We start from the raw sequence: 20,290 nt of genomic DNA on the forward strand, positions 1-20,290 counted from the left end.
CATCAAAATGGCAGATTACATTAGGTGTTGTTTTTAGACAATATGTCTTGAATTAAGTTCATTTTTCATAACCAACTGGAAAATGTTGTTGTTTCTTCTTTTTAAGCTTAAATTTAACAAGATTTAGTGAGGTTTATTGTTAAAACAAGAACGATGGGGTAAGAAAAATAAGATGAATTTAATATATATTCTCTGAGAACAAGTCATATTAAGTTACAGAGTTTTGTTTCTCTTAAATGTACTGTATCTTATATTAAGGATGGAAGGATATCTTACTGGAAAACATGACAAAAATACTGATTATGAAATTATATACTGTATACATATTTATTATTATGATTTATTGTATTTTTTGTGTGCAGGGGAGAGGTAAAGCACCATTACTGGGAGTCTTACACTCGTTTCACAACTCTCCCTAACCTCAGTTCGGCTGTCATACATGAGCTAATCCAAAAAGTGCTGCCAGGCATCTATTGTAAAGGCTCTGTGACAGTTTTGTCAGAAACGGTTTCCCGCTGACTGCTTGACAAGCATGAACAAAAATCTGTGGTTGCTTTTGAACCTTTGAGATGAGAAGATTAATGACAACCAGCCAGGAAAGAAGACAAGCCGCAGTCATGAAATATTAGCTTTCTGCCTCCTCATTATCAAACACCTCAAGTGAAAAACTGTCTCTGCTTCGTGTCACGTACATCTCTTGGACTTTGATTTCAGGCACTCGCAGGGAATTTGTTTTCACAAAATTAGGATTGTGAAGGACAGTCATACATGCCCTGTGGGAATGAAGAGATTTATAGATTATAAAAGCTTAAGAGGCAAATTGTCAACAGATAAAGAACCATAAAAGAACTTTAAAGATTGCAAGGAAAAAGGCATGACATTAATAAAAACAACAATCCTAAAACAATTCAGATATAAAAGCATCTATATTTGAAATAGCTTGATCTTGTCACCTCTGGTTCAATATTTTTAAAGCCTGATTTAAAGTTTGTAAAGATGTAAAGCGTGCTACTACATTAGCATTATAAACTCATTAGCATTATAAACTCAAATTTATAAGGTTATCTTCCATGGGGCCTGGGTAGCTCATCGAGTAAAGACGCTCACTACCACCCCTGGAGTCGCAAGTTCGAATCCTGGTCATGCTGAGTGACTCCAGCCAGGTTTCCAAAGCAACCAACTTGACCTGGTTGCTAGAGAGGGTAGAGTCACATGGGTTAACCTCATTGTGGTTGCTATAATGTGTGGTTCTCACTCTCTTTACGGCGCACAGTGAGTTGTGGGTGGAGTCACTAAGCCACCACGAAGATTCTAATTCCATTGGGAATTGTACATTCCAAATTGGGGAGAAAAAAGTGTTATCTTCGGTTGGTCATATTTCTTCTGGACTTGACCGACATACTTCACAGGTTACAAGCTTGCATAACTGGGTCCAAGGTTTTTAAAATGGGATGTTATAAACGTTCTGGAGTTACAGAACATTCTGGACTTTAACAGATATGCTCACAGTTTACTCTGACACAACGAAAGGCATCAGCTGTGTGCTTTCTTGAACATTTTCCACATTTTCTGGTAAAAAACAAACAAAACAAAACAACAACAACAACAAAAAACACAGGATTTCTTCTGCTTCACAGACTGTGGTGTAATTATCTTTATGACCCAAACAGATGGGTGAGTAAGTGTGTGAGGTCAAACTCCATACACACATATAAATGCACACCCTCACCCACATTTGCACACACTTTGTTTATTTTTCTGTCACTGTGGAGACTTTCCAGGACATCTATTGCTTTTGTACTGAGCTAATGATTTCCACTAACCCCTAAACCTAACCCTCACAGAAACCATCTGCAGTTTTACATTTCCATTACAGCAAGACCTTGTTTAGTGTGCATATTAAGCCGTTTTGGCTGGTCCCCACAATGTAGACAAATTTTACTCATGTTCTAATTCATGCTTGAGTCTATTAAGTGCACAGACACCTAATGTTTGTGTATATGGAGTGTTTGATTAAAGATTATGTCACATTGCAGGCTGAGACAGTTAAACAAACTTCAGAGGGCATTGCTCTGGCACTGCTAAGGATGCCATCCACACTCATCTTTCAGACTGAGAAGGCTTAAAGGGAAAGTTCATCCCAAAATGTAAAATCTCTCATCATTTACTCACCTTCATGCCATCCCAGATGTGTATAACGTTTTTCTTCAGCAGAACAAATGAAGATTTTTTAGATGAATATCTCAGAACTGTAGGTCCATACAGTGTTAGTGATTGGCAACCAGACATTTTAAGCTCCAAAAATCACATACAGGCAGCATTAAAGTAATCCATATGACTCAAATGGATTACTTTAGTGCTCAAATTTATTTGTGTTCAGATGTGATATGACAAATGTGGGTGAGAAACAGATCATTACTTAAGTCCTTTTTTACTATAAATCTCCACATTCACATTTAAAAGTGAATGTGAATGTGGAGATTTATGGTAAAAAAAAAGGAATGAAATATTGATCTGTTTCTCACCCAAAGTAATTGCATCTTTTCTGAAGACACTGACTGAGCACTTTTTAGGAAAACTATGGTCGTAATAAAGTGCTGTTGTAACCCATCTGCCACAAGGTTCGATGTGTTTGCATTCTGATATGCTATTTTGCTCACTACAATTCTTCAGAGTGGTTATATTACGATCCCGTGTTGTCTGTCCCATGTTTTCTGTTTCACTTGTCACTGATCACATTCCATGTCACGTTTTCCTTGTTGTCCGCCCCGTGTTTTTCACTAGTCCTTGTCAAAGGCACTACAATTCCCACAATTCCTGGCCTCCTTCACTGCCTGCACTCATCATTGTTCTCACCTGTGTCTAGTTTAGTCTTCATTGTGTCTGTGTATTTAACCCTGTTTGTTCCTCTTTCCCTTGTCGTTCGTTGATGATTGTTGGTAGATGTTTGAATGTTTACGCTCCTATGTTTTGCCTACCTTGCCTGTCTTCCCGTGTTCGTTCCAGCCGTGTGTTTCCCTAGTTCCGTGTTCCTCCATTGTGCTCATGTTTTTGTTTCAGTTTTGTCCCCCCGTGGATGTTTTCTTTTGTTCCTGTTTATTTTGTATTCACCTTCATTGATAAAATAAAACCGCACGTAGATCCAGCCCCTTGTCTGTCTCCTCCTGCATTCTTCATAACAGAACGAATGACCCACAAATGGATCTAGCAGTTCAACAGGCAAACAACCAACTTCTCTGCCTAAAGCAAGAGGACCGTCCAGTGGAAGACCACATCCGCGACTTCCTCAACCTGGCGAATATCTCGGACTTCCCGGACTCATCCCTGGTGGTCTTCTTCAGGGGCAACTTACGTAGTTCGCTGCAGGAGCGGTTGCCACCAGCAACACGTGGCTGGACTCTCCGTGACTTCATGGAGGCGACTTTACGGGTCTGCGGCTCGCCGTTCACTGTGGCCGTCGTTGAGGAGGACCCTGCCACTCCTCCCACAGTGGTGACTCTCCAATCGTCCATGGCGCTTCCTGTCCGCAGTCCCACCTGTCAGCGAGCCCTCGTCAGCCACGGTCAGTGAGCCTGAGCCCTCGTCAGCCACGGTCAGCGAGCCTGAGCTCATGTCAGCCACGGTCAGCGAGCCTGACGCCACGCCAACCACGCACAGTGGCTCCACGTGGCTCTGCCCTCAATGTCCAGCGGACCCAAGCTCACGCATACCACGGTTAACCAGCCAGAGCCTGAAGCCTCAAACGTCAGCGAGCCAGTACCTGTAACCTCAAACGTCCCTGAGCCAGCGCCTGTAGCCTCGACCGTCCCTGAGCCAGCGCCTGTAGCCTCGACCGTCCCTGAGCCAGCGCCTGTAGCCTCGACCGTCCCTGAGCCAGCGCCTGTAGCCTCGACCGTCCCTGAACCAGTGCCTGTAGCCTCGACCATCCCTGAGCCAGCGCCTGTAGCCTCGATCGTCAAAGAGCCAGCACCAGTAGCCATGACCGTCCAAGAGCCAGTGCCCCCCGAGTCTTCCAGTGCTCCTCCTCCTGAGCCTTCCAGGGCTCTGCCTCTCAAGTCTCTCGAGCCTCCCAGGGCTCCTCCCCTCAAGCCTCCCAGTGCTCCGCCTCTCAAGTCTCTCGAGTCTTCCAGGGCTCCTCCTCCCGAGCCTCCCAGGGCTCCGCCTCTCAAGTCTCTCGAGCCTCCCAGGGCTCCTCCTCTCAAGCCTCTCGAGCCTTCCAGGGCTCCGCCTCTCGAGCCTCCCAGGGCTTCGCCTCTCGAGCCTCCCAGGGCTGCTCCTCTCGAGCATCCCGAGCCTTCCAGGGCTCCGCCTCCCGATCCTTCCAGGGCTCCTCCTCTCGAGCCTCCCGAGCCTCCCAGGGCTCCGCCTCTCGAGCCTCCCGAGCCTCCCAGGGCTCCGCCTCTCGAGCCTCCCAGGGCTCCGCCTCTCGAGCCTCCCGAGCCTTCCAGGGCTCCGCCTCTCGAGCCTCCCGAGCCTTCCAGGGCTCCGCCTCTCAAGCCTTCCAGGGCTCTACCTCCCAAGCCTCCCAGGGCTCCGCCTCTCGAGTCTCTCAAGCCTCCCAAGGCTCCGCCTCACGAGCCTCCCAGGACTCCGCCTCTCAAGTCTCTCAAGCCACCCAGGGCTCCGCCCCCCGAGCCTCCTACGGCCCCGCATCCCGAGCTTCCTACGGCCCCGCATCCCGAGCCTCCTAGGGCTCCGCCTCCCGAGCATCCTGAGCCTCCCTCTGCTCTGCCTCCCGAGCCTCCCTCTGCTCAGCCTCCTGAGCCACCCACGGCTCTGCCCCCTGAGCCTCCAGAGCTTTCCATGGTTCTGCCTCCCTCGGCTCCTCCTCCTGAGTCTCCCTCGGCTCAGCCTCCTGGGCCTCCCTCTGCTCTGCCTCCAGAGCCTCCCACGGCTCCATCAACCACGGCTCCGCCCCCGGAGCCTCCCTCGGCCCTGCCTACAGAGCCTTCTATGGTTCCACCTACCACGGCTCCGCCTCCGAAGCCTCCCTTGGCACCGCCCTCAGAGCCTTCTTCGCCCTGTCCTCCTTAGGCTCCGCCTCCTTAATCTCCCTCGGCTCCGCCTCCAGAGCCTCCCTTGGCTCCACTTCCTGAGCCTTCCTCGGCTCCGCCTCCAATGTCTCCCTCAGCTCCGCCTTCTGAGCCTTCTACGCCATCGCCTCCCTCGGCTCCGCCTCCCGAGCCTCCCTCAGCTCCACCTCCAGTGGCTCCCTCAGCTCCGCCTCCCGAGCCTCCCTCGGCTCTGCCTATGCCTTCCACGGCGCTGCCTCCCAAGCCTTCTATGGCTCCCCCCACAGTGTACCCCACGGCTCTGCCTGCCTCTGCTCCGCCCCCAGGGTCTCCTGCGGCCCTGCCTGCACCTCCTTCGGCGCCGCCACCCAAGTCTTCGACTGCTCCGCCCACAGTGTACCCCACGGCTCTGCCTGCCTCTGCTCCGCCCCCAGGGTCTCCTGCGGCCCTGCCTGCGCCTCCTTCGGTGCCGCCACCCAAGTCTTCGACTGCTCCACCTCTGAAGTCCTCCTTGGCTCTGCCTCACGCGGCTCCGCCAGCTCTCCCAGTGGCCACTCCTCCTCCCAGGCTCCCTAAACCTATCCCTGCCCGGTCGATACCTCTCTGGCCTCCTAAACCTGTCCCTGTCCGGTCGACGCCTCCCAGACCACCTAAACCTGTCCCTGCCCGGTCGACATCTCCCTGGCCTCCTAAACCGGTCCCTACCCGGTGGACGCCCCCCAGGCCACCTGACCTGTTCCCCGTCTCATACCCCCATGGACTGCCTGTCGGCCCTCTCGGCCTCCCTGGTCTGCCTGTCTGTCCCTTGTGCCTCCGTGGACTGCCTGATTGCCCCTTGTCCCTCCTTGGTCTGTCTCTGTGTCCCTTGTCCCTCCTTGGTCTGTCTCTGTGTCCCTTGTGCCCCCTTTTGTCTGTCTGTTCTCCCCCTCTTCTATCCCCTCTCTTCTGGGACATTTTTATTTTTGTGTTTCCTTCGACCGTCTGGAATCCGGTCCTTTTGAGGGGGGGCTATATTACGATCCCGTGTTGTCTGCCCCATGTTTTCTGTTTCACTCTTCACTGATCACATTCCATGTCACGTTTTCCTTGTTGTCCGCCCCGTGTTTTTCACTAGTCCTTGTCAAAGGCACTACAATTCCCGGCCTCCTTCACTGCCTGCACTCATCATTGTTCTCACCTGTGTCTCGTTTAGTCTTCATTGTGTCTGTGTATTTAACCCTGTTTGTTCATCTTTCCCTTGTCGTTCGTTGATGATTGTTGGTAGATGTTTGAATGTTTACGCTCCTATGTTTTGTCTACCTTGCCTGTCTTCCCGTGTTCGTTCCAGCCGTGTGTTTCCCTAGTTCCGTGTTCCTCCGTTGTGCTCGTGTTTTTGTTTCAGTTTTGTCCCCCTGTGGATGTTTTCTTTTGTTCCTGTTTATTTTGTATTCACCTTCATTGATAAAATAAAACCGCACGTAGATCCAGCCCCTTGTCTGTCTCCTCCTGCATTCTTCATAACAGGTTATCTGAGTTACTGTAGCCTTTCTGTCAGCTCGAACCAGTCTGGCTCTCATCATCGTGTTGTTTTCATCAGCAGAACTGCCACTCACTGGACGTTTTTGTTTTTGGCACCATTCTGAGTAAACACTAGAGACTGTTGTGTGTGAAAATTCCAAGAGATCAGCAGTTACAGAAATACTCAAACCAGCCCATCTGGCACCAACAATCATCCCACTGTCGAAATCACGACACTGAAATGTGAGATCACATTTTTTGATCTCCCATTCTGATGGTTGATGTGAACATTAATTGATGCCGATAATCTTGACCCATATCTGCATGATTTTGTGCATTGCACTGCAGCCACACTGATTAGATAATCACATGAATAAGTAGGTGTTTCTAATAAAGTGCTCAGTGTGGATAGTATGGACCTACAGAGCAGAGATATTCTTCTTAATATCTTTGTTAGTGCTCTGCAGAAGAATGAAAGTTGCACAATTTTGGGATGGCATGAGGGTGAGTAAATTATTAGAGAATTTTCATTTTTGGGTGAACTTATCCCTTTATGACACTTGTACAATCATACATCATACACAACACGTTAGTCGAAACACTTGTAATCGAAAGCTTCAACAATTTTCATGATGGATTTTATAAAGTTTAGTTACATTCACTTAAATTCTCAAACATCAGACTGTCAGTCAGCAATGATCCAAACACAATATGTATGTCTTGATTAGGGGAGGGGTGTGGGGGTAAAGAAGGCCTCTGGGATTGGCTTTGGAGCTGCCATTCTGTGAGAATGCAGATCCATGTTTCCAAGGTGATGAATGTGATCAGTTTGCACTTTTCTTGCTCTCTGTTAAGTCCCTTCATTTATGATCTCTACATTCTGTACATTGTCTTGCCTTGTGGAGCTGAGCAACAGAGGGAACTCAGAAGGGAGAAAGTTCTGTCAGAGTTCAGAAAGTGCAGAAAGTGCAGAAAAGCACAATCAGTTCGCAAGATATTCTATTGAACATTCCTGCTCAAAGAGGAGCAGTCATGAGCAAATAAGATGGATTTCAAGATTACATAAAAGTAGAAACCCAGATATAAAGTCGAAAAGCATTGCATCAGGCCACCTACAAAATTCTGAAGGGGGACAGAATTCAATTTGCCAGATTGATATGACATCACATCACATATATCACATTTTGGCTGCCTATATGCTGCTTTAAAGGTAAATTGTGCTTTTTGTCATCCTTTAGTGGCACTAAAAAGACCTCATGCTATCATACTACTCTTACTACCAGTGTTAAAAAGATTACCTCTGAATTGAAATATGGGTTTGATTAAAAATTACATGACTAAGATTGCAGTAAATAACGTAAACTATTGGATTATTTTTTATGTAATCTAAACTGATTACTTTTTGATTACCTCTGCCCTAACTCTTTTTTATTTAATGACACATGCATTTGAGGATAATCTATACCATTTTCACTTAATGATGCTTAAATGCATTTAAGAAAACTTACCTAATGCTTTAAAATATGAGAATTTATATTTTTTAACTTTATATTTGTCAACGTCACAAAAGACAGAATCAAAAGTTATGACAAAAGTGAAAGTGCAATCATTTACATTTTTGAAGAAGAGTACAAAATCCATTTGAGAAGCTAAAACTAACTTTACTGCACAAATGCAATAGTTTTTGCATTTATGTGTGGAGTAGGCCTACATGGTGAAAATTAAATGATGCATTGTGTATTTGTGCATTGTGCATTTTAATTTTTGCATGAACTTCCCTTTAAAATAATACAAAAAATCACTTAAGCTTTATGTTTAAAAGTAACACTGTATTACGCCCCCTGTAAAATTCTAAGAAAGAGAGAATGCAATTGCCAACATGGCCAACACAATATCAATCACTCCTTTTTCAGATGCTATGAAGTTTTCAAAATTATTTTTTTATCAGATTACATTTTGGAAGCCTAGATGTTGCTTTTTGTACAACTTAAGGGTATGTTTGACATTACTGTCAATTTCCTGGGCAAGAGTTTGCAAAGTGGTAGACCTCTTTGCTTGTACTGGATAAGGTCTAACCACTTTTGAGGCCCACAATCACGGTGTGGTTGTATGATAGAGCTTTTTTGGCCCCTGCTCCAGCTGCTCTGGTTTGAGGAAGTGTTCTCATGTCACCTGATACTCATGACTCAGAGGAAACTCACATCCCTTGAATTACTGCGGCACACTTAAACAAAGCTGGTTACTTCTGCGAGAACATTACATAAACATTTCAGTTGTCACAATTCAGAAACATCCTCCAGGGTTAGAAAAACACGACCAGTCAAAAGTCGGGAGAAACTGACTGAATTTATGTTTTTCATTGTCTTAAAAACTCTTTGATCCAAAGGATTTTGCTTAAATGCTTGAAACTTAGATTTATTACTTACATAAATATAATGTAAATTGTGCCTACATATGCATTTCTTTACAAAACTATTTTTTAAAACTCTTTATTCTAAAATGTGAAAAACTTAATAATGAAGAATGAGTAGGTGTGTCCAAATCTTTGACTGAAAGTGTATATATATATATTTTTAAATAACCAGAAGTAACATTGTTAATCTTTTGAGAAGTCAGTCAATGCTGACGTTTAACAATTGAGGAAATCTCATGGAAAATCACTTTCTTATATCTTACCCCCCCCAAATGATACAGTAGGTTCTTACAGATTTAGTGAACAGACTGTCCCACTTCAAACATGATGTCCACCTGAGGCATACTTTTCTAGAAATACGATGGCAGAAGAGACTTCAACTCATTAAAATGAGTTGACCAACACTGAATTGCCTCATTTCTTTTTAAACAGACTGAGAAAATCACAGGCTGAGACATTTGGAGCATGGTCCGCATTTGTGATGAGATTAGTAACTCAAATTAGCATTTAATAAATGGACTTTTTTTACTTTAGCAGCACCACAGAATTACACAGCAGCCCTTCCTGAGTAGTATTTACTAGTTTGAAATGTGGCTCTGGGATTATTATTTTAAATCAAAATAGTTTCAGTATGTACATTTTTAAGCAAAACTCTTGCATGGCAAAGAGATATTGGTTTCAGTTTAAAGGAATATTCCATGTTTAATACAAGTTAAGATCAATTGACAGAATTTGTAGCATAATGTTGATTGCCACTAAAAATTATTTTTACTCGTTCCTTTCTTTAAAATATAAAAAAATCGAGGTTACAGTAAGCACTTATAATGGAAGTGAATGGGGCCAAATTTTGTTGGGTTTAAAAGCAGAAATGTGAAGCTTATGATTTTATAAAAGCACTTACATTAATTATTCTGTTAAAACTCATGTATTTTTGAGGTGCAAATTTCTTTAAATCGTAATTTTTACAGTCATTTTAGGGTTTGTTGACATTACATCGTCATGGCAACAAAGTTGTAAAATTGGCTAAAATGACACAGAAAAGGTTTGTATGTGATTTTATCACACTAAAATCATGTTAACATGCATATTGTTTACATCCCGTGGCTATACTTTTGAAACAGTATTTTAACATTTACGAATTTGTCCCATTCACTTCCATTGTAAGTGCGTAACTGGAACCCAGATATTAAATGTTTTTCTTAAAAACAGAAGGTGCAAGTCAAAATAAATTTTTGTTGTAATCAACATTATGCCACAAATGCAGTTGATTGATCTTAAATTGTATTGAAACCTGAATATTACCCTTTAATGTGTTTTATTAACCTGCCAACAGTGGATTTGTATTGCCAAAGCATTTGCAGTAACTGAAGGCATATCATATAAGGAAGATGGTAAAATAATGGAGAACAAAACTTGAAATGAACAGTGAGTTGTAATAAAAAGCTTGTTGAGACAGACTGAGGGACACTGGTATTGCTTGCATCTCTCTCTCGCTCTCTCTCTCTCTCTCTCTCTCTCTCTCTCAGATAGTCTTGCCAGTGGCTGCAGCAGTTCTGTGGTTGTAGGTATATTACATATGCATGTACAGTCAGTCGCTCGGACTGGAGTCGGCATCTGTGCGCGCGCGTGGATTACAGTGGGCAACACACACGGAGGGGATCATCTGGAAACAGGGGCTAATTATCGCGTGCTTCCGAACTGAACCAAATACAGGCTTACAGTACTGAAAGACTCGTATCAAACTCAGCGGTGTCGTTAGTAGGGGGAGTCGGATCGGCGGGAATGGCTTCGTCTCCGTGCGGTGGGAACTTTGATTGTGGGCTGGAGATCCAAACTCGCTCGGTGGAGCAAACACTCATCCCTCTCGTGTCTCAGGTGAGTCCGAATCAAAGAAAGTTCACTGAAGGGTTATACATCCTACAGGACTGGAGAACCTATAGCGGAAAACAAAAGCTGTGTAAACAATAAAAAAAAAAAAAAATACTAGCCGAACCAGAACACCACAAGCAGAAAAACACCTACAATTCATCACGGCAACAACGGTTTCCGCCAAATTGAATGGTTGATACAGTTATTGTAATAGGCTAACAGTTATTTTTGGGATCTCGAAATAATGTCATTTAAACTAATTACATTTATACTTTTTTATTTTTCATTTAGTTTAATTTAATTTGGCAGAAATTCTACATGATCTAACACTACGTGTTGTTTAATCGTATTCAGGTTGAATTAGTGATGTTAAATAATGTCTTTGACTAGTTAATTTCGTTGTTACCACATTAAATTTCTCCTTTAATTTAAATGAATAGTTCACCCAAATATGAAAATTCTCTCATCACGTGTATGACTTTCTTTCCTCTGCTGAACTCCAATGAAACATTTTAGAAGACATTTTCCAGCTCTGTATGTCCTTATAATGCAAGTAAAAGGTGGTCAGAACTTTGAAACTCCAAAATCCACATAAATGCAGCATATAAATAATCTATAAAACTCCAGTGGTTTAATCCATGTCTTCAGAAGTGATATGATAGGTGTGATTGAGAAACAGATCAATATTAATGTAATTTGTTACTAAAAGTGTATTTTCCAAATTACATTTTGGCACCCTTATAACAGGGCACGGAAGAGGGTCATTCCAAACAAAATAAAGATATTTTTTTTTTTCACAAAGAGCCCTTGCTCAAGACTGTTAGCGAAGGGTACATTCATACATTAATGCCATGCTCCCTTCAGAGAGCCCACATAAAGAGCTCTGTCCTTTGGAGTGAATAGGGCGTAGTGATGATCACTTTTGATTGGAATTTGCCCTAAATCTCCACTTCACTTCCACATTATTCTTCTTTTGTTTTTAGTGATAAGCATTCTTCGTGCATATCGCCACCTACTGGTCATGGGGTGGTCAAAGGTGGACACCATTCACTTGCATTATATGGACCTACAGAGTGGAAATACTGCTCTAACAATCTTCGTTCGTGTTCAGCAGAAGAAAGAATGCCATTCACATCTGGGATTGCACGAGGATGAGTAAATGATGAGAGAATTTAAATTTTTGGTCAACTATTTTCAGTGTGTGTGGTTTCCATGGTAGGGTACCTAGACAGCATTTTAGACATCATATGTGCATTAAACATGATGTCCAAATATGCAGTGTCAAATGTTCAAGGTTTTCAGTCACAGCCTATGTCTATTGATTTCCATTGCAATTTAAATATCTAAATTCACCAGGCTCATAACGGCACACACCAGATATGTCCTGTCCTTAAGAATGCAGTGTTTTGGTTCTGGAGCATCTTTGCAGAATCTGTTTCTTTGTGATTTTTACTGTATGTTGCACAAGAATACGTCTTATATTCTCTCAATACCAACTTATGGCCTTGGCTAAGCTTTTAGATCTGACATCTAATGGAATTGATTTCTTTCTATTCATCTGTTCTAGTTGTTTTGAAAGGTTTTTTTAAGCTGATGAGAGAAAGTTGCTAAAATGTATTTTTTAGAACATTAAGAGGTGGCTGCTTGATGTGCGTGTGCCTCAGTTAGTTAGTTAGTGTTGCTCACTAGGGCCACTGATGTTAATGAGGCTGAAAGGTCAGTGTTAGAAGACATGCTAATTGCCTATTCAGTGGACCTTTGGGTATTGGACCTCTTTCAGAGCTTTACAGAATCCGGACAATAGATTGTCAAAGTGGCCTTTGTCACAACCCTTCCCCCAATTACAGTTCTGTTGAACATGCCCTCTCTGTAAACAATAATGACCTGATATTAATGTATTGAATAATGTATTTAATATTGTCTTGAGTTTGATTGTAACTGCCAAGTTCCCTGGACTGTATAGTGTTGTATGCATACATACTATTGGAATGTGATTAGCACAGTTGGAGACCACTTTGAAGTTGTCTCCAAAACTGAGGCAGTTGTTTAAATTGTTCCATGGGGATTTGGGCTGAATTTAAAACGGCTGGATAACCAACATTCAATTTGAGTCTAAGGATACAGATGGAAACTTAAAGTTTAACCCAAATATTAATATTCTGTCATTATTTACTCACTCTCATGGTGTTCCAAACACATATGACAGAATTGTACGGACTGACAACCTCATTGCATTTTATTGAATGGGAAAAAAACATTAAATGTTCCACGGAAATGAGGGTGAGAAATTGATGAGAGAACTAATCCTTTAATATAGAATGTTATTTAAAAGTAAAAGTGCCATTAAAAAGTCTGTGGTTAGTTCTTCTCAAAACGTGGAGGACAGGAAGGTGAGTGCAGAGCTCAGAATCTGTGTGCCCTCTCTGGCTGTTGAGCATCATAATGGGAAAGAAATGAAAGCTTCATGTTGGTGAGAAAGGGTTTTAAAAACTTATTTAACAGCTCATTTTCACAACTGTGATATTGTGCCTCCACACATGCAGGCAGTGATCTCCCCTAATTATTCGCCTTATTATCACTTTCACAACTGTGTAGTTACTGCACTGCTATCCTCCCAGGCCAAGATCTATCTGTCTGTGTTTCTGCCTGTTCCAGCTTCATATTTGAGACTACCCTCAGAACATGACAATCACTTTGGAAGTGCAATTGCTATTTTCCCTGCTGAAAAGACCAGCTTAACCAGCATGCAATTCCCATGCTAGTCTAGGCTGGTTTATACTGGGTTGGTGCTTGTCCAGCTTTCCCAATTTGGAATGCCCAATTCCCAATGCTCAATTCCCAATGCTCTCTAAGTCCTTGTGGTGGCGTAGTGACTTTCCTCAATCCGGGTGGTGGAGGACGAATCGCAGTTGCCTCGGCATCTGAGACCGTCAATCCACTCATCTTATCATGGCTTGTTGAGCGTGTTACCATCCATGCACAACTCACCACATGCCCCACTGAGAGCAAACCACATTATAGTGACCACGAGTAGGTTACCCCATGTTACTCTACCCTCCGTAGCAACTGGGATAATTTGGTTGCTTAGGAGACCTGGCTGGAGTCACTCAGCACCCCTGGATTCGAACTCGGGACTCCAGGGGTGGTAGTCAGTGTCTTGACTCGCTGAGCTACCCAGACCCTCAATATACTGCATTGTCATATACATCTGAATGTTTATGAACTACTAATACGTTAAGAAGAATGTATTTTTATTTATAACTTAAAAAAGGTATGATGTCCTTTGTCATGTATCAAGTATATCCTTTGAATTGTTAGTAATTCTTAATGCCTGCTTGTGCATAATGTACATTGTGATGTGACACACAAACAGTTTTTTCAAGTTTTATCCTACTCCCTGTAAGATATCTCACCAGTCCCTGTGACAGCATTAGACTCTGTAAACAGCAGACAAAAATATCTACCTTACTGTGGACATTTCTGTAAACAGTCTGTAGTGATATGTATTGTATATATTCTTCTGACAGACCCCAGTTGGGAAAGTATGCCGTTTGCAGGCATCGACTCTTCAACTAAAAGTCATCATTAATTAAATGTACGGTGAGAGTAGGTACGGCTCGGTCGTCCTGCTCGACCACAAATCCGTTGTTGTGGCATAATACACCACATTTTCCAGCTCTGCTTCCACTTTCTTTTTACACTCCACGTACATTTCTGGTATGGCAACCTGGCTGAAATATGTACGGGAAGGAATTGTGTCTCTTCTGTCCAACGTGCGGATAAGTTTTTGAAAGCCGTCTTTTGTCACCGTGTTAATAGACAACATATCTTTTGCGAGATAATTTGTTATGGTGTTTTTTATCTTGCGGTGTGTTCGTGAGCCCTTTTCATAAGGAGTTACAATCAAAAACGACTCTGCAATTGTAGACTGCTTGGTTGACTCGGCTGGAGCAGAAATACTTTCCTTAGACTTTTTGGCCATACACTCCTCGTATAGCCTCCCATGGTGCTTTTTCAAATGTTGGTATAGGTTTGTCGTGTTACCCTGTGTTGTGACAACTTTTTTTTGGTTTACATCTGATTTCTCAAAGCCGAAATAGCCCCAAATCACTGAAGTGCCGGTCATTTTTGGGACTAGCTCTGTAGGTTCAGCTGACGCCATTTATCCCACACGTTTTCACCTAGCTTCATTTGTTGTTGTAAAATGTACACGCCCTGTGCCGACTCTGATTGGTGAGCAGGACCGTAACATTAGGTGCATGGCGCTTTTGATTGGCGAGCAAGTCTGTCACAAAAACAAGGATGATGACGGAATTAATTTGTAACCGCATGAATGTTTAAAACGGGTCAGATGCGCTGTAATTATAAAATTTTTAATCGCAGTCTTCATGATTAGCAAGTTGCGTTCTTTCAAATCACGATTTCGATTTGAAAACGATTAATCGTTCAGCCCTAATTCCAATTGACTATTTAGGCTACATTATTTGCAACTAAAAACAATCCAGCTTGCTTTTAGCTCTACTCTGTGGACATTTCAGCTGGAAACCTACTGTCAGCAAATTCATATGAACTGATTCAAACTGATATTGGCCGATACAATACAGACCGATACAGATTTATTGTGCATCCCTATCTATATTTAGAATTTCGACCCAATCTTGCTTGCAGCCTTGTTGATAACTGCAGTTGGGCTATATTAAAGTAGAATAATCATAATATTTTAGAATTTTGTTGTGTTGGTATAGTTGGTAAGATTTGTTCTGATCAGATTGCTTTTAAACTACTGCAACAAGTAAGGCTTGTTATTACATATTTGTGCTAGCTGTGCCATTTATTATGCAGGACTATGCTTTTGTTTTCCAGTAAAGGTTTTCAGATATAATTGGCTTAAAATACTTGCTCTGCCTTGGTTCATTAGGTTGAGCCTTCATGCCTTTATTAGTGCAATGCCATCTGCACTGTTGTAGTGAACCTCTGAAAAGTGGTGAAAGTGAGAGCTTTTATTTGTGTTCAGTTAAGTACACAACCAGGCCAAACGTTCATTCCATATGCAAAGCCTCCGCAACCCCTCATGACCTAGAAAAGGATTTTGTCAGAGCTGTAAGGCTGGACTGTAAAAACATGTGTATCTGCTTAGAGACTTTTCTGTTAAGAAGAACATCTAAACTCAAACATAATCAAAATAATCCACTGTTGAAGATTTCACCTACTCCTTGTAAATACAAGAGAAATTATGTGGGAGGAAATTATATCACAAAAAGCAGGATTAGAATAATTTATCAACTAAGAGCAACGAGGGTAAACATGGTTCCTCCTGAAGAGAAAGTGACAAGAAAGATGGATGAATGTATACTCTGTGTTGACTGCGTAGGATTACAGGGCAAAATACTCTCCAGTGCCAGAACAAAGCAGGCTTCATGTTCAGTAGGGCTGCACGATTTGGACAAAAAGTCATATTGTGATTATTTTGAAAAATATAAATTTTGAACTGCGATTATGATGGTAATGTTTTCCACATGTTCTACTTTAAAAAGGCTGCTGGGGTTTTCACACTTGAGCCCTCTTAAAAAGAACCAAACTGAGACCTTTTTTTCAGTTCAACCACAAACAAATAAATATTTAAACAGTGAAACAAATTCTTCTTCATATCCAAATGTTACCATCCACCATGTACCTGTTTTTGTCCATTTTGTGACAGGATCTCAGCCCACTAATCATCATCATTAGTTTTTGAAACAGTCAACTTGAATATTAGGGATGCTCCTATCAGGATTTTAACACTCGATACCGATCTCCAATTTTCTTTTCATCTCATCAATCGATGCTGATCATTAAACTTTTTATCAGCAGCTCTGTCAAAACTGGTTATATGTAAGCTTTCTGCTCAATGTCACTGTTAACTAAATTTCCCTGTTGGTAAAACCACAGTTGTTTTAGCTGTCAAAAATAATGTTGGTTGATTTAATAATGCAATAAACACAAAATATTATTGAATTATTCCCCATCTTGTATTCCGCGTTATTATTATGATACCTGTGCCTTGTGGAGACAGAGATGCTGAGACGCAGGATGCGCCAGTTGAGTGTAAATAAAGCGTTTAGAGCACGTAAGCAAACGGAACTGAACTCTGAGCACTTCTGTTACTCTAAGCATGACAGGGCGTTGTGGAGTGCAGAACCGCTCTGAAAACACAAACCATGCTCTAACTTAATATAGACTGCAGTGCAAATAAACTTAAGCAGAATATTTATTTATTTAATTAAATCGCAGCTCTTCCAGTTTAATAATTGCACAAGGTCATATCGCGGTTTCGATTTTATTTTGATTAATTGTGCAGCCCTAGTGTTCAGTATGTGTAAACTTATGTATGTGTGAAGGCATGTTCTCCATATTTGCTTGGCTGTGTGTAGTAGTGTTCCATTGTGTTTGCTTAACCAGAGGAGGTGTAAAAAAGGAAGCCAGAACTGATAAGAGTGATAGTGTGAATAGCAACCTCCCCAAACTCGAACCACCCAGAATCTTCTGTAGTTGCCACAAATTGATCTATTATGTTCTACTGAGGCTAATGTGACACATTGCATCTTTATAAAAAAAATCCTCTTGTTTTATGTTTAGAGCCAGTTCTGATATTGAACCGGTTTCCCATAGATCACTTTTTGTTGAGAGACTGTGACTCTATGATCATTCTGTGGTTTGTCTGGTTTTTCATAGCCTACAGGCATAACCTTTCCGAGGTGGCTTTCAGAAGTTGTCGTCTGATCAGGGGTGCAGCATACCCCTCAGTTTCTGTTTCTGCATCAGTGACATCTTGGCTTCGCTCCAGGCTGTATTTATGTTACATAGCTACAGGACCTGTCATTGAGCAGGAAGAGATCTTAATCACTGCAACAGTTTGATGACATTCTTTCTCCCTAAGCTCACGCTAGGTTTAGGAAAAAATCTGGGAAAGAGGTGGACTCCCTTGGCACTCTGCTATCGTGCTGTCACCATTGATCTTAGGGCTCAAGGGTAATACTCACGGACAAAGAAGCTGTCAGCTCGGAGAACAGGTCAGCTACGTTTAGTGTTCCTGTTATTCCATTCTAGCTGGATTCCTGAATAGAGTGCAACAGTTGGGAAGTAAAGTAGAGTTTTAGCGATAATGTAAATACACCGTTCAACACAGACCTACAGGGCCTTCACTAATATTCGCTAATTTAAGAGTCCTGGGACAAAATGTTTTGCAGCATCCTGGCGACAGCCCTGCCACTAGTCTGTCACAGGTCTGATTTTAAAGGTGCAGTATGTAAGATTCAGAAACCCTTGTTATTAATGACACCTGTGTCCGTTAAGTGAACTGCAGTCAGCTACCTGTTGCTCATGCTCGCGATCGCGCACACACTCCTTAGGGACGTGAGCGAGCGAGCATCGGCCAAAACACTGACGCAACATACAAAGAGGCTGAACGTGATTCACTGGCATCATGCTGACAGATTAGGTAGCATAATTAAAATTACACAGTTATGATTAGGACTGCACCTAACGATTATTTTTTTATAGATTAATCTAACGACTATTGTTTCGATTAGTCGATTAATCTAATTACTAATTTGCTGATTTTTCTAAAGATTTATTATTATTATTATTTCTTGATTATTATAACAATTAATTATTCCAAAATAAATATAAAAAACTTGGCTCATTAATATTTCAATATTTTAATAAATAATCTTCTCTTAAACACAAACAAATGTACAAGAAACAAAGTGTGCACTGCAGGGCATTATTCTGCAACAAAAATAGCCCTGTCTTAACTGGTAATCTCCATTTTACTGTCCAACATTAATTTTATTTTGGAGAGATTTTATGTTGGACTTCTAAACTCGAGGTTGCACAATGTTTTGATATTCCTCCTGAAAGGGACTTGAATTAAACATTTGTTTCATTTATTTTGTTGTTGGATTGCTAAATGTAGATTACTTTAATTTTATTTTGGAGTGATTTTAAGTAAGAACTTGTTCAATTCGAGTAAAAGGAAAGTGCAATCTACATTTAGCAATCCAACAACAAAATAAATTAAACAAAATGCAAAATTCAAGTCACTTACAGGAGGAATATCAAAACATTGTGCAACCTCAAGTTTAGCATTCCAACATAAAATAATTTTACAGTAAAATTAGTGCAATTTGAGTAACACAAATGGTTTTCTAACAGGAATAACTAAAACTTGTGCATTCTTAATCAACTCTCAGTAATACACACAGCCAATTTACCACATTACTCTCTCCCCTCCTCCTTTCCCTCCCCTCCCTCCACATTCCACCTCTCCTCCTCTCTCCCTCCCTCCTCCTCATCTTACAGTAACATTAGTGCAATTCGAGCAACAGTTAACTTTTTCTAACAGGAATAACTAAAACTACTGCAAACTGCATTAAATCTCAGTGGGGCAAGGAATATAATTGAAACAATTTACAGTAACAGTCACACAGTTTACGCCATTTTCTCATTCATACATGGCCTTTAAAGTAAACAGAAAATATAAAACAACCAAATAACAAAATTAGATGACGCATGGTGTAAAGTTACGTTAGCAGGGGTGCAGAAATTACTTTTAACATGGGGGCGATGAGGAAACATTTAGAAAATCTATTTGAAGTGACCACTACTAACAGAAACACGTGTTGTAATACTATATCATGTTTGGGTGGGGACAGAAAGTAAACAGGACTTACGGTGCTGCCGTCTTGACAAGCGATCCGGGATGCTTTTGCTTCAAGTGTTCGTTCATGGCGGTAGTACGGCTGTGATAAGCAATTTCCAATTTCTTACACAGCACCACATCGTTGGGTCTCCGGCTAAAATACTCCCACGCTTTAGATCACCGTGGGCGAGTTTTTTTAGCTGCAGTTTGTTCTTCAGGGAATCCATGCTTAAACCGGGTGATGCCATTTCAATTATTCCATTGTGACGCACAGACGCATGTTGTGCAAATCGATGTATTTCTGTAATCGATGACGTCGATTACGTCGAAAAATCGCCCCAGCCCTAGTTGTGATTGTTTTACTACAAACTTTGAGACTAAACTAAAACTACATATCAGCTAACATTGCATGCTGATAAACACATAGAGCTACATACTAACAAAATATTCCAGACAGTTTACTGTTGCACTGTTATGTTGTATGTTGTACTACGATCAATTGTATGTTTTGTATGTCATATGTTGTACTACGATCAAGAAACCAGAGTATTTGCTTAAATGTATCTTGTATACCTGACTTTTAGTATAAAGTTTGTTGAAATTATTCGAAAGTTATGAAACAAAGGTAGCATGAAGTTGCAATTTGTCAGCGTTATCAGGCAAGATGAAGTTAGCTACAATTACACAGATCAATCTTTATGGCACTATATTTCACATGCTTTGCAATTTTATAAGTTTACCTGTCCAATAAGAAGAACGCCAATTCAGGGACGGTTTTGATCCCCAAACCCAAACGAAGGTCTCTCCAGGAATCAAATG

The 20,290-nt window shown here is 41.7% G+C and overlaps 1 protein-coding gene across 2 annotated transcripts in view; it reads left to right on the forward strand.

The window, feature by feature from the left end:
* The first annotated feature begins 10,472 nt into the window (after nt 1–10,472).
* The window catches only part of LOC127619560 (alpha-catulin-like), a 102,940-nt gene continuing 93,122 nt past the window's right edge, over nt 10,473–20,290 (forward strand). For both annotated transcript variants that reach the window (XM_052092425.1, XM_052092426.1), the window contains exon 1: nt 10,473–10,797. In XM_052092425.1, the coding sequence (XP_051948385.1) occupies nt 10,705–10,797 (93 nt within the window). In that variant the 5' untranslated portion in view covers nt 10,473–10,704. The remainder of the gene's footprint in view (nt 10,798–20,290) is intronic.

Source organism: Xyrauchen texanus, chromosome 26 (assembly GCF_025860055.1).
Source record: "Xyrauchen texanus isolate HMW12.3.18 chromosome 26, RBS_HiC_50CHRs, whole genome shotgun sequence".
Classification (NCBI taxonomy): Eukaryota; Metazoa; Chordata; class Actinopteri; order Cypriniformes; family Catostomidae; genus Xyrauchen; species Xyrauchen texanus.